Source organism: Notolabrus celidotus, chromosome 22, assembly GCF_009762535.1.
Source record: "Notolabrus celidotus isolate fNotCel1 chromosome 22, fNotCel1.pri, whole genome shotgun sequence".
In the NCBI taxonomy this organism is placed as follows: Eukaryota; Metazoa; Chordata; class Actinopteri; order Labriformes; family Labridae; genus Notolabrus; species Notolabrus celidotus.
In genome coordinates, this window is record NC_048293.1 from 13,435,709 (window position 1) to 13,447,839 (window position 12,131).

General features: G+C 42.3%; 1 protein-coding gene across 1 annotated transcript in view; it reads left to right on the top strand.

Moving 5' to 3' along the window:
* Window positions 1-11,902, top strand: part of LOC117805906 (ryanodine receptor 3-like) — a 137,643-nt gene extending 125,741 nt beyond the window's left edge. Inside the window, exons 84-105 of the mRNA XM_034674508.1 lie at window positions 583-600; window positions 1,235-1,315; window positions 1,422-1,510; window positions 1,610-1,738; window positions 1,861-1,965; window positions 3,306-3,387; window positions 3,547-4,859; window positions 4,974-5,032; window positions 5,140-5,314; window positions 5,406-5,492; window positions 5,584-5,778; window positions 5,891-6,021; window positions 6,105-6,147; window positions 6,268-6,395; window positions 6,484-6,544; window positions 6,687-6,833; window positions 8,038-8,172; window positions 8,255-8,411; window positions 8,553-8,617; window positions 9,245-9,345; window positions 10,047-10,098; window positions 10,857-11,902. Coding sequence (XP_034530399.1) covers window positions 583-600; window positions 1,235-1,315; window positions 1,422-1,510; window positions 1,610-1,738; window positions 1,861-1,965; window positions 3,306-3,387; window positions 3,547-4,859; window positions 4,974-5,032; window positions 5,140-5,314; window positions 5,406-5,492; window positions 5,584-5,778; window positions 5,891-6,021; window positions 6,105-6,147; window positions 6,268-6,395; window positions 6,484-6,544; window positions 6,687-6,833; window positions 8,038-8,172; window positions 8,255-8,411; window positions 8,553-8,617; window positions 9,245-9,345; window positions 10,047-10,098; window positions 10,857-10,952 — 3,449 coding nt within the window. The 3' untranslated portion in view covers window positions 10,953-11,902. The remainder of the gene's footprint in view (window positions 1-582; window positions 601-1,234; window positions 1,316-1,421; window positions 1,511-1,609; window positions 1,739-1,860; window positions 1,966-3,305; window positions 3,388-3,546; window positions 4,860-4,973; window positions 5,033-5,139; window positions 5,315-5,405; window positions 5,493-5,583; window positions 5,779-5,890; window positions 6,022-6,104; window positions 6,148-6,267; window positions 6,396-6,483; window positions 6,545-6,686; window positions 6,834-8,037; window positions 8,173-8,254; window positions 8,412-8,552; window positions 8,618-9,244; window positions 9,346-10,046; window positions 10,099-10,856) is intronic.
* The last annotated feature ends 229 nt before the right edge of the window (window positions 11,903-12,131 follow it).

Below are 12,131 nucleotides of genomic sequence, written 5' to 3' on the forward strand. Positions count from 1 at the left end.
TTTAGTCCGGCTCTTCAGTTGCAAATTGACGATGAAGGCAGCAACCGCCTGATGCAAAATCCGCTCTTTAGTGTTGTACAAAAACACATCTCATGTCATGTGTGTCTTGTGTACCATGTTGTATGTCATTGTCAGACAGGTAAACCTGTGCCTACTGTATGTCTAAGTCCTGTCCAGGCCTTGTCCGCCACCAAAAAGCAGTCATAACACAACATCCACATACATGAGAATCTGCGTTAATTTTTGACATGATGGGTAGCATACAGTATATAATTATGATTTGATCATACATTTCCAGCTCATTTTCACTTCATAAGCTCAGGCATAAGTGATGGTAACTGTTATAACCGTACTCAGTAGTACAAACACCTCTCTAGCGAGCAGACTGTACTTAAGACCTTGTTCAACGTACTGCATGTCTGTCGCAAATCAGTGTATGTAAAGATATTTCTATAGCACTATCATTCTCTCCTGTTCCTACTTCTTCTGATTGAATATAAATGTCTTCTCCTTTGCTTATGTCTGCTTTTGTTTTGTTTGTTTGTTTTCCTCTGATCATGTTTTTTATGTCATCGGTCGCAGTCAACGTGAGTGAGCGGGGTAAATACATGGTTTAGATTCTACTCATCCTATGCAATGCTGACATCCTGATTGCTCTTTTCAACTCCTTCCTACTTCCCTTCCTGTCCTCTTTTCCCCAACTCCTCCTCCTTCCTTGCCCTGAATGCAAAACAACCACCTTCTCTGTACCTTGGACTGAAAGAACGCATGCATGCTCCTGTGACATCTGGATAGATTGTTCAGTCCAGGGTTTGACGCCCCAAACTGATTCAAATCTCTCCTCTTTTCTCTACCTTTTTAATAAGAAATCATTGCTTGTCATTTGCGTTTACTAATTTAACGTATACTAACCAACTCTAGATTCTTAGAAATAAATCTCCTGAAGCTTTGTTTGTCAGACACAACAAAGCTTTGCTGGTGTTAAACAACCAAGCTCCGTTTTATACCTTCTATAAACCCTGTTTTCATTTATGAAATGATGCACTGTTCCCTGTCTGTGTGTTCTGAAGCCCAAATATAGTGCATATTACTTTAATGCTATTTGACAACTAGGCAGCAGCTTTATGAGGTAGTGCAGCTATGCAAGCCCTGATGCCTGTTCTTACATAAAGATGATGAGTGTCTGACCCTCTTGTCACTGAATGGGACAATTAATCTCACTTCCTCTCTCCAGGTTCCAAGGTCCTGCAGAACGATGAGTTCACTAAGGATCTCTTTAGGTTTCTGCAGCTCCTCTGTGAAGGCCACAACAATGGTAGGTGGACATTTTTATGAGGCTGCATGTTTGGGGAAAAAGTTTGAGAGAAGGCCAAAGGCACTCTTCTACAACCAATGATATCTTATTTTATAATCTCTTCCAGATTTTCAGAACTTTCTGAGGACTCAGACAGGAAACACAACAACAGTCAACATCATCATAAGTACTGTCGACTACTTACTAAGACTTCAGGTATGATGTTGTTGCATACAGATCTAAGAAATAGACAATAAATCTTTATTGTGTAAATGTTCTTGAAGGGAGTCAATCTTTGTATTTTCATTTCATTAGGAATCCATCAGCGACTTCTACTGGTATTACTCTGGTAAGGATGTTATAGATGAGGCGGGTCAGAGGAACTTCTCCAGAGCGTTTGCAGTGGCCAAGCAGGTCTTCAACTCTTTGACGGAGTATATACAGGTACTGCATCACAACACGCTGCACCATAACAACAACAGATCCTGAGCTCATCAGTCTGAAGTTGATGCTCTGTGGTGATCCCTCTCCTCTCTGTACCCCCTCCTCCATGCTGTGTGTTGCAGGGTCCATGTATTGGGAACCAGCAGAGTCTGGCTCACAGCAGGCTGTGGGATGCTGTGGTGGGCTTCCTCCATGTTTTTGCCAACATGCAGATGAAGTTATCGCAGGTTTGTATTTTTTCGCAGTACACCAGTGGCACTGTTAAATGTTTCTAATCAGGTAACCCTGTTTAATTCTACTTACTTTACTCAACTACCCCATATCAAAGAGGTCACTAGTTTCATTTGCAATCAACATCATGGAATTGACTGCTACAGTAATGTTGTCAGATAAATATTTACAATTAAAACATATGAGCATCTTATAAAATAGGATGCAAATAAAAAAGATGAAGTGAGTTAATTTTTTAAAATAAGCTGCTAAATTGGCTACTAGATTTAATTTTAGATGTTTAACATCATTCATATTTAGAACCGGATTATGTTTGAGCAAGCCAGGTACACCAACAGAGGAAGCTGATATGCTGATATAAAATCAGTGAAATTTATTGTAGCAGCAAATTGGTTTAGATGTACTGTATATGGTTCCATATCAGTGGGTAGAATACAAGTGGTTTAAAGGTAATTACCTCATGAATAAATTCCTCATAAAACTTTGCTCCCTAGTCTCTAAATTTGTCTCATACTTCAGGATATCAATTTATAATCCTATCTTATCAAATGTATTTAGTGATGGAGTCTACTTAGAATAATATGTTGTTGTTTTTTACCTACTGTATGCTCATGACGTACATATTCCTGATTTAAAAAAAGAGTGCTTGAACTTGACTATTGTATGCAGTTGTCTTAATGTCAGTATTGCTCCTTTAACTACACTTTAAGTAACACTTTTGAGTCCTTGAACCACCAATACTTTGTCTCAGTTAACCAGAAAGTCCTTTAATATATGTTTGGCCACTAGAGGTCTCTCCAGGCTCAAGGATGACCTCAGGCTGCTGCAGCACAATTACATTTGTCATTCCACTCAGCTGTATGATGCATGGCTCAATCTATGATATTTTCTCTATCCCCCAAGAAGCCAGGATCGGGATAAAGTCCAACGGCCTAACCTTATCAGGTGGTCATCAGAAAGAGAGCCTGCTCTGACAGTAAAGGGATGAGGGGAAAGCACAGGTGGAGGGCTTTGGATTAAGAGCATCAAAGTTTGCCTCAGATTTATAGCATGCTGAATACAGACTCCACAGAGACCCTAAATGAGTCAGACTGACCCTGCCATCTGCTCCCAGAGAGAGGAATAACATTAACCCTGGTGCTGATGGATGGATGTTATCTCCAAGGCCCTTCTGGGGCTCAGCAGGACCATTGTGGGTCCCAACAATCTGAGTCGGCCTTGATCTCAGCGGGATATTAGACAGGGTGGCTGCACCCTTACAGTGAGGCAAACATCTAACTGTGTGATAGAGTGTGGTCTGAGTCATGCTGTGTCCCTCTTTGTTTTCCACCAATAGGACTCAAGTCAGATTGAACTATTGAAGGAGCTGCTGGACCTGCAGCAAGACATGATCGTGATGATGCTCTCCCTTCTTGAAGGTTTACTTTTGACTTCATACATGTTGCATCATGTCATTTTGCAAATTTTCACAAAACAGTTTGTCTGGAAAACATTTAAAATGTAACAGCTAGCTTATTGTGCATAAGTAGTGCTTATTGTGTGATTTTGTTTTGGTTCTTTCCTCCTTCACATCACAGGTAATGTTGTCAATGGTACTATTGGCAAACAAATGGTGGACACCTTGGTGGAATCTTCCAGCAACGTGGAGATGATCCTGAAATTCTTTGACATGTTTCTGAAGTTAAAGGACCTGACTACCTCAGACAGCTTTAAGGAATATGACCCCGAGAGCAAAGGGGTCATCTCAAAGAAGGATTTCCAGAAGTCCATGGAGAACCAGAAACAGTACTCTCAGTCTGAGATTGAGTTTCTTCTCTCCTGTGCAGAGGCAGATGAGAACGACATGTTTAACTACAAACAGTTTGTGGAGAGATTCCACGAGCCTGCTAAAGATATTGGCTTTAATGTAGCTGTGCTGCTGACCAACCTCTCTGAGCACATGCCTCATGATGCTCGCCTCTCAACGTTTCTCGACCTGGCCGAGAGCGTCCTCAGCTATTTTGAGCCTTTTCTGGGTCGCATTGAGATCATGGGAGGAGCCAAGCGCATAGAGAGAGTCTACTTTGAGATCAGCGAGTCGAGTCGAACACAGTGGGAGAAGCCTCAGGTGAAGGAGTCAAAGCGGCAGTTTATCTTTGATGTCGTCAATGAAGGCGGGGAGAGCGAGAAGATGGAACTCTTTGTGAACTTCTGTGAGGATACTATATTTGAGATGCAGCTTGCCTCTCAAATCTCAGAGCCAGACCCAGTGGAGCGTCCAGAGGAAGATGAAGAAGACAACCAGAGCGTGGCAGAAAACCAGGAGGAGGAAGAGGAGGAGAATGTGATGATGGAGTCTTCTTCAGCATTTACAATCGCCTGCATCTCCATGAGAAAAAGCTTCAGCCACTTCCGTCAGATGCTCACTCTGAAGAGCATGAGGCGGCAGTACAGGAAGTTCAGGAAGATGAGTGTGCGAGAGCTGGTGCGAGGCTTCTTCTCTTTCTTCTGGATGATCATCACGGGCCTCTTCCACTTCATCTACAGCCTGATCTGGGGTTTCTTCCACATCTTATGGACCACCATGTTTGGGGGCGGCCTCGTCGAAGGGGCCAAGAACATGAAGGTGACAGACATTTTGGGGAACATGCCAGACCCCACCCAGTTTGGGATTCACGGGGATGTGTTAGAGATGGAGAAGATGGAGGCGAGCGAAGCATCTGCGTTGGCTGAGATGGGTCAGATGGCTCAGGGGGAAGCAGCGGAGGCAGACCTGATGGCCGAGCTGCTGAACATACAGCCTAAGAAGGAGGGGAAACACGGGACGGAGCCAGGTTTGGGGGATGTGTCTGAGGTGGTGGTCGGGGATGCACCATCTATTGCCAGTGCTGTGAAGCAGAAGAAGGCACAGGTGAATTTTCGATACTCCCTTAACTTATCATGTAAAAGCTAATAGATTTTTACTTGATGCAGGTTTGTTATCTCACAATCAAATGATTCATCTGATGAACTATGTTTGTTATAGCTGGCAGCGAAAAAGAAGGCATCAAATGGAGACTACAAATCTGATTCAGAGAAAGGAGAGTAAGTGCTCCTAGTTTGTTTATTGTTTGTATTGTAATTATTTTGTGAATTTTCAGATGAAAAACACCATTTCAAATATTTTTAAAACATACATTTTACCGTTACAGTTCAGACGATGGCGAGAAGAAAGACCGTGACAAGTCTAGAGACGATGTCCCCTCAGAGTCCTCAGTGGAGAAGAAGAAGGCCCCAAAGAAGAGGCTTGGCGTGAAGAAAGAACCACCAGAGGCCTTTACGGCCAGCTTCTTCGCAGGCTTGGAAATCTACCAGACCAAGATGCTGGTCAGATATTACAGTTAAAGATATTAAAGAGAGAACTGATTGGTTGGTTTCACACACACACAACTTCATCATTAATGATTTTATTTTACAGAATTACCTGGCCAGAAACTTCTACAACCTCCGCTTCTTGGCTCTATTTGTCGCCTTTGCCATCAACTTCATTCTGCTCTTCTACAAAGTAAGCAGGCACTGTGATGCACACAGTATACAGACTGCATCTTGTTTTTGTTGTCCACCTCTGTACCTTTAATTGTGTCACTGTCCTTCAGGTAACTGGGGACTACTCAGAAGACGAAGACCCCTGGAATGGTCGAGGTAGAGCTGGAGAGGAGGAAGATGAGGGTGCACTGGAGTACTTTGTACTGCAGGAGAGCACAGGTTACATGGCGCCTACACTTCGCTGTCTGGCTATACTGCACACCATCATATCGTTCCTTTGTGTGGTGGGATACTACTACCTGAAGGTACAGTACCTGCTGACAAAGACCTCATTTATTATAATCACATTCACAATAATGTCCTCTGACATTTCCTTCAATGTGCTAACGGTGCAGGTGAATTCTCTTTGTGTCCAAGGTGCCTCTGGTGGTGTTCAAGCGTGAGAAGGAGATTGCAAGGAAGTTGGAGTTTGCCGGCCTTTACATCACAGAGCAGCCGTCTGACGATGACATCAAAGGACAGTGGGACAGACTGGTGATCAATACTCCGTGAGTCAGCCGCTCTACAGTTACTGAAGCCTTAATCTTTTTCAAACACAAGTTTAAAACTTTGTTTCTCTCTGTTTTTTTAGCTCTTTTCCAAACAACTACTGGGATAAATTTGTAAAAAGAAAAGTAAGTGGCCTACTTCATCAGAGCACCTCTTCTGTTTTTTATTCCTCGTACAGGAGAGGCAGGTTTTAAAAGTTTGTTACTACATCCTCTCTTCTGTTTCTTTCTCACTGCTTCTTGTAGGTGATCAAAAAGTATGGCGACCTGTATGGAGCAGAGAGGATAGCAGAACTGCTGGGGTTGGATAAAAGTGCCCTGGATTTTAACCCTACAGAGGAAGCTGTGGCCAAGGAGGCTTCACTGGTGTCATTGTGAGAGAGCAGACAGATCTTATAGAGCAAAAAGAGGTCAAACAAAAAAATAAAACCCTCTCATCTCTGCCTCTTTTGTTTTTTCCAGGTTGAGCTCAATCGATACAAAGTACCACGTCTGGAAATTGGGAGTGGTGTTTACAGACAATGTGAGTTTGAGCACAGGTTGGGCTGATTAATAGCTCCGTCAGCTCGGGGGATTACTTGATGGATGGAGGGAGGGGTTGATTGATGACATTATGAACTGGACAGATGCTCTCTCTTCATCTTCACGTTTTGTTTCATCGGCAGTCATTCCTGTATTTGGTGTGGTACACCACCATGTCTATTCTGGGCCACTACAACAACTTCTTCTTCGCTGCTCATCTGCTGGACATCGCCATGGGCTTCAAGACCCTCCGCACCATCCTCTCCTCTGTCACACATAACGGCAAACAGGTGAGGATGCTGAGGCTGCAGGTCTTCTTTTAAGCAGCAGGGGTCACTGCAGAGTCAGTGGTTGGGGTTGAGATATTGAGACAGAATCTTTATTCCCACGAGCCTCGTTGAAGGGATGGCATCTTGGGTTATATTCTTGTTGCACTGGCGATGAACTCTGCCAAGAAACAAGGTGTGTATCAATTATTAATCTGAGAAAAAGGAACAAACTAACCAGGATGATGCATGCAGGCTGCTTTCTGCATGTTTGACCTGCAAGTCACAGAGAGACTCCAAAACATCAAGCCCTCAATTTCTTTCTAATAGTTTATATCTGTCTAAAATATAATTACACACTCACCTTTTTAGATGGGACAGAGGGATTATCTGTTCTACACCCTGTGATGGTTTGCAGGTTGCACACAATGAACCGTGCTGTGACTGATAACAGATTAATGTTTGGTTTAGCAGGAATAAGTCATCTGGTAAATATTTAGTGTGCTGTGTCGATTCCTCTTTCTTCACCCTAAATATTTGTATCTCTCTCCCAGTAAGTTAAAGAACCATAGAAAAGGCGGTGATGCAAGTGAAGGAAGCGAGGGTGCAAAGCTGTGATTTTAGATGCACCCAGTATCATCTGACATTTTTCACTGAGGTCAGATGGTCCAGTTGCCTTCATTTAAATCCCAGCCCTGACTGTCAGTCCTTGCAGAGACTCCCGTGGCATCTGACCAGAGGCACAGATCAAAATTGAATGTCACATCGATCTCCAAGGGTGGAAGTATACCTAAATGGCACGGCCGCGTGGAATCAACAACACCTGCTGCACTCAGCTCACTGCAGGCAGATGAAGAGCACCATCATTCTGAATGCAGTCTACAGCAGCCTCTAGTGTTGCTGTTTATGTGTATGAGTAAATTAACTGGTGTCTGAATGTATGTCAGATGTCAGATGTCAAAACAGGCTGCTGTTTACACAAGTTTTCTATAAATAATACTAATGTGTGATCAGTAAAGAGACAGCCATTCTTTCCCTTTCTGTTCAAAGTGAGGGACCCAAAAGGAAGGAGAGCTTAACCCTTTCTATGTCCTGTGTGCGTGAATCCCAAAAGCATTAACAGATGGAAAGTTTGTAATGACACTCTTCTGACTCTCTCTCTCTCTCTCTCTCTCTCTCTCTCTCTCTCTCTCTCTCTCTCTCTCTATCTCTCTCTATCTCTCTGCAGCTGGTGCTGACAGTGGGCCTGCTGGCGGTCGTGGTCTATCTCTACACTGTGGTGGCCTTCAACTTCTTCAGGAAGTTCTACAACAAGAGCGAGGACGAGGACGAGCCTGATATGAAGTGTGATGACATGATGACGGTAAGCATCAATCACACGTTTCTATAAATACACCGGACCTCTGACTTGACTTGAACTCACCCTCCCTCTGTGTTTCGCCCAGTGTTACCTCTTCCACATGTACGTCGGGGTGAGAGCAGGTGGGGGTATCGGTGACGAGATTGAGGACCCAGCCGGTGACCCCTATGAGCTGTACCGCATCCTGTTTGACATCACCTTCTTCTTCTTCGTCATCGTCATCCTGCTGGCCATCATCCAGGGTAAACTCCAGATGAACTTACACTTGACAAATGCGAAGACACTGAAACTCGTGACATACTTTGTAATTCTCCACATGGATGCAGTGTTTATCCACAGTGCAGTGTATAAGAAGTGATCAGAGCTCTGCTTTGTGGTTGCAGGTTTGATCATTGATGCTTTTGGAGAGCTGAGAGACCAGCAGGAACAAGTCAAAGAGGACATGGAGGTGAGAGAAGGTTCACTGGTTGATTAAGGATGGGGGCTTTTGTCCTCTCAAGGAGCACAGTACAATTAAGTGAGCTCTCTGAAATATGACAATAAGAAATACAAAAGCAGCTCCATTGTTCTCTGGCTATAAAAAGGAGAGGGACTAAATGAATATTCCGTATAGTCTTTTATATTTCCAGTAAGCCCCGAGGCATTTGTAAGTCTGTTAGAAAGGTCTCCTCAGGACATCTCGAGTTAAGACGTGTGGCCTACTTTTGTTTTTGGAGCTATCAATCTCTCTTCAGTTCTTTAAGCATCAAATAGTGAGGCCAGAAAAAGGTTGGAGCAAGCTGGAGGTCATTCTTTAGATAAATATTTAGTCTGAAATATGAGTTAATGAAGTCTAATTTTAGTAAAACATTTAAGAATTTGCTAACTGGGACTCCAAGGAAGGGCACAGAGAATCACAGTGCTCCTGGGAAAAAGCAGGATGGTTATATTATGCATTAATCTAACCCAGATAACATTAGATTGAGTTCCTTTGAAAGCTCAGATGATGCTGAACTGTTCACAGGCTAGAGAACAGTAAAACAGTTTTACTGAACAAGAGACAGGTTGTCTGATCATTGTTTAATCTTGTCCTCAGACCAAATGTTTCATTTGTGGGATCGGCAATGACTACTTTGATACAACACCTCACGGCTTTGAGACTCACACCTTACAAGAGCACAATTTGGCCAACTACCTGTAAGTATCAAGCATCCACACATCCTCCACTGATCTTGATTTGTTGATCATCTATGCTTGTTATTGTCCCCAGTACGTGTTGCCTCCTTTCTGTAATTTAACTACATGATTGATAGATTTAGCACATTACTGCAGCATCAGGGCCACAGTCACTAATTGTCCCAGTGATCCAGAACACTAGCTCCCTTCAGGTACTCTTTCCATCTGTCTCTGTGTTTCCTTCTCATCCACTGTTCCTCTATAGAGCCCGTGACAATAGCAAGTCTCAGTCCATTTGTGCTCACAGTCAGCTGGCCGGAGGATATGGGAGCGACCTCATTATGTTGCTTCGTTATTATTTAATGCCATGAACTTTATTGGAAAATAGGTTTGTGATAGCGTGCTCTCATGCACTATTCATCACAATTTGGCGTGCTATGATGCACACAGAGATACAGCGGCCCGTTGCCATTTAGACTTGATTTGGGAGACATCAGGTGATATAGTGATGGAGATTAGTCGAAATTGTCTCCTAGTTACACAAAATCTGACATTTTGATTTAATAAAATGTTGTAAAAACAAACAGAGCCGCAGCCAAGCCTTTTTGTCTACCCTCTGTTTTGTGTTTAAACTCTGACCGGACTTTCAGGGGAGGATGTGAAAGCCTGTTAGTTTTTTCAGTCTGACATTTTTGTTTTGTCTCATTGTCTTTTTTCTAAAGGTTTTTCCTGATGTACCTCATCAACAAGGATGAGACCGAGCACACCGGCCAGGTACAGCATAACTCGACATCAGTAACCTTTCTCTGAAGAATCAAAACAATTACAGTTCTGTCAACTTCAGATACACTGAGGCTGTTTTGGAAACTGCCTACTATACTAGCAGAACGTACTGATTTGGCCAAACTTCATTATGTAGTAGTAGTAGTAAGTAGTATAGGAAAAAGAGCAAAATCTGCAGTATGCCAAAACTCCCCGGATGTCTACTGAATCGGGAAAATTTCACAGTATGCATCGGACCAGTCTGCCCTGCGTACTGTTTCCCATAATGCACAGCTCTCGATCCGCTTTTTCTTTTTCCTTCTTTTTTGATGGGAAGAAATCAGTTTTTGGGTGCTGTGAAGGTTATTGAATTACATATAAACCACTTCCTAACTTTGATGCTAAAGAAGCAGTTTATCTATCGGCTTCACCGTTGTTTACTTCTGCTTTTCAAAACCGGAAATCCAGTCACGTCTGACCCAGCAGGCTGCAACACAGATCGTACAGAACAGTCATATTACATACTAAATTCAAACGCAGTATGTAGTAGGCAATACCTACTGCCCACTACATTAGTAAGTAGTATGTAGCTGGCCCGAGTGTCCTTGCTGTTCAGATAGATTCAAAGGAAGTGTTGGATTTTTCAGAGAAAGTTACCTAGATTCAAGATAAAACCCCACCAGCATTATATCAAAACTTGTTTCATCATGAATGAATTAAAATACATTTTCTGTAGAGGACTGACAATGTTAATGTGTGTCTGACTGTAGGAGTCATATGTGTGGAAGATGTACCAGGAGCGCTGCTGGGATTTCTTCCCAGCCGGAGACTGCTTCCGAAAACAGTATGAAGATCAGCTCGGATAGAGCAGAAGCATCCTCTTTACCTCTGTCTAAAATACATGGGCTGCAGGAATATGTAGTCCTGCATACAGCCGCTGGACTACAACACCTAACAGTCATCTGTTGAAGTGTTATGTCCAGGTCTGAGGAGGGATTTGACCACTTTTTTGACTAGAAAAGGGAAAGTTCTCTTTCCCGTGTCGATACAGTGCCAGTCTGTGTAGAAATGAAGTGAAATTTGCCCGGATATTCTTTCTTTTCAGTTTTGGGACTCGTTTTTTGACAGCGTGTTGCCTTTTACTCCACATAACCCCGAATCATTGCACAACTTTTTTTTTGTCTTTTTGAAACACTGGGTTGTGTGGGGTTATGGGACAATGTGTCAGTCGTATTATGCACAAGAACCCAATTTCTATATTTTGAGAATGTTGAACTTGAGACTTAATGCCAAAAGAAAAGAGAGCAGCAGATTTACAGAGTGTGCAAAAATATAAAGAAAAGTTTTTTCCAGATGTTGTAACCTTACATACAGAGAAGATGTTTTAGAATGAAAGGCAGAAAGGTTTATTGTGTAGAATTAAAAATGCCTAAATTTGTCCATTAAGTGCCTTACAGTACTGTATCTACATTACAATGAAGCTATGCAAGACTTTTGTTTTTTCTTTATTGTATGTAAGAACAGTCATTTTCCTGGAGCAGTAACAGATAGCTGTCCAGATCTGTAGTTTGTGGCTGAACTTTTTCATTTGAACATGGGAGAACAGCATTGATCTGATTTGATTGATACTTTTTGCTGAATGCAGCGTAACTGCAACCGTTCAAGGTACAAAGTGTAAAAATAATACTTCAGAATTTACTAAATACCTTCAAACAAGAACAAGAATTTAATTGCTATTGTATGGCCATTTGTATGTAGTAGCTTTGCTGATCTGTGCATTTCTTTTGATGGAAAAATAAATTAATGCAAGAAATAATGACAGTTATGTTTTTCCTTTTGGATTTGTGAACAGATATCAGAAATACATCCACGAAATACATTTCAACTTTTGATACATTTTTTTTCTCAACCTGTCTACAACATCATTACACGATACTTCAAGTCTAAAAGATCTGGAACAGTGAGTCATTTCTCTCCCAAACTCTGCAAGATGCAACATCTGTCTCTTTGACTCATCCTAATCCTTTCAAAATAAGATACTGACT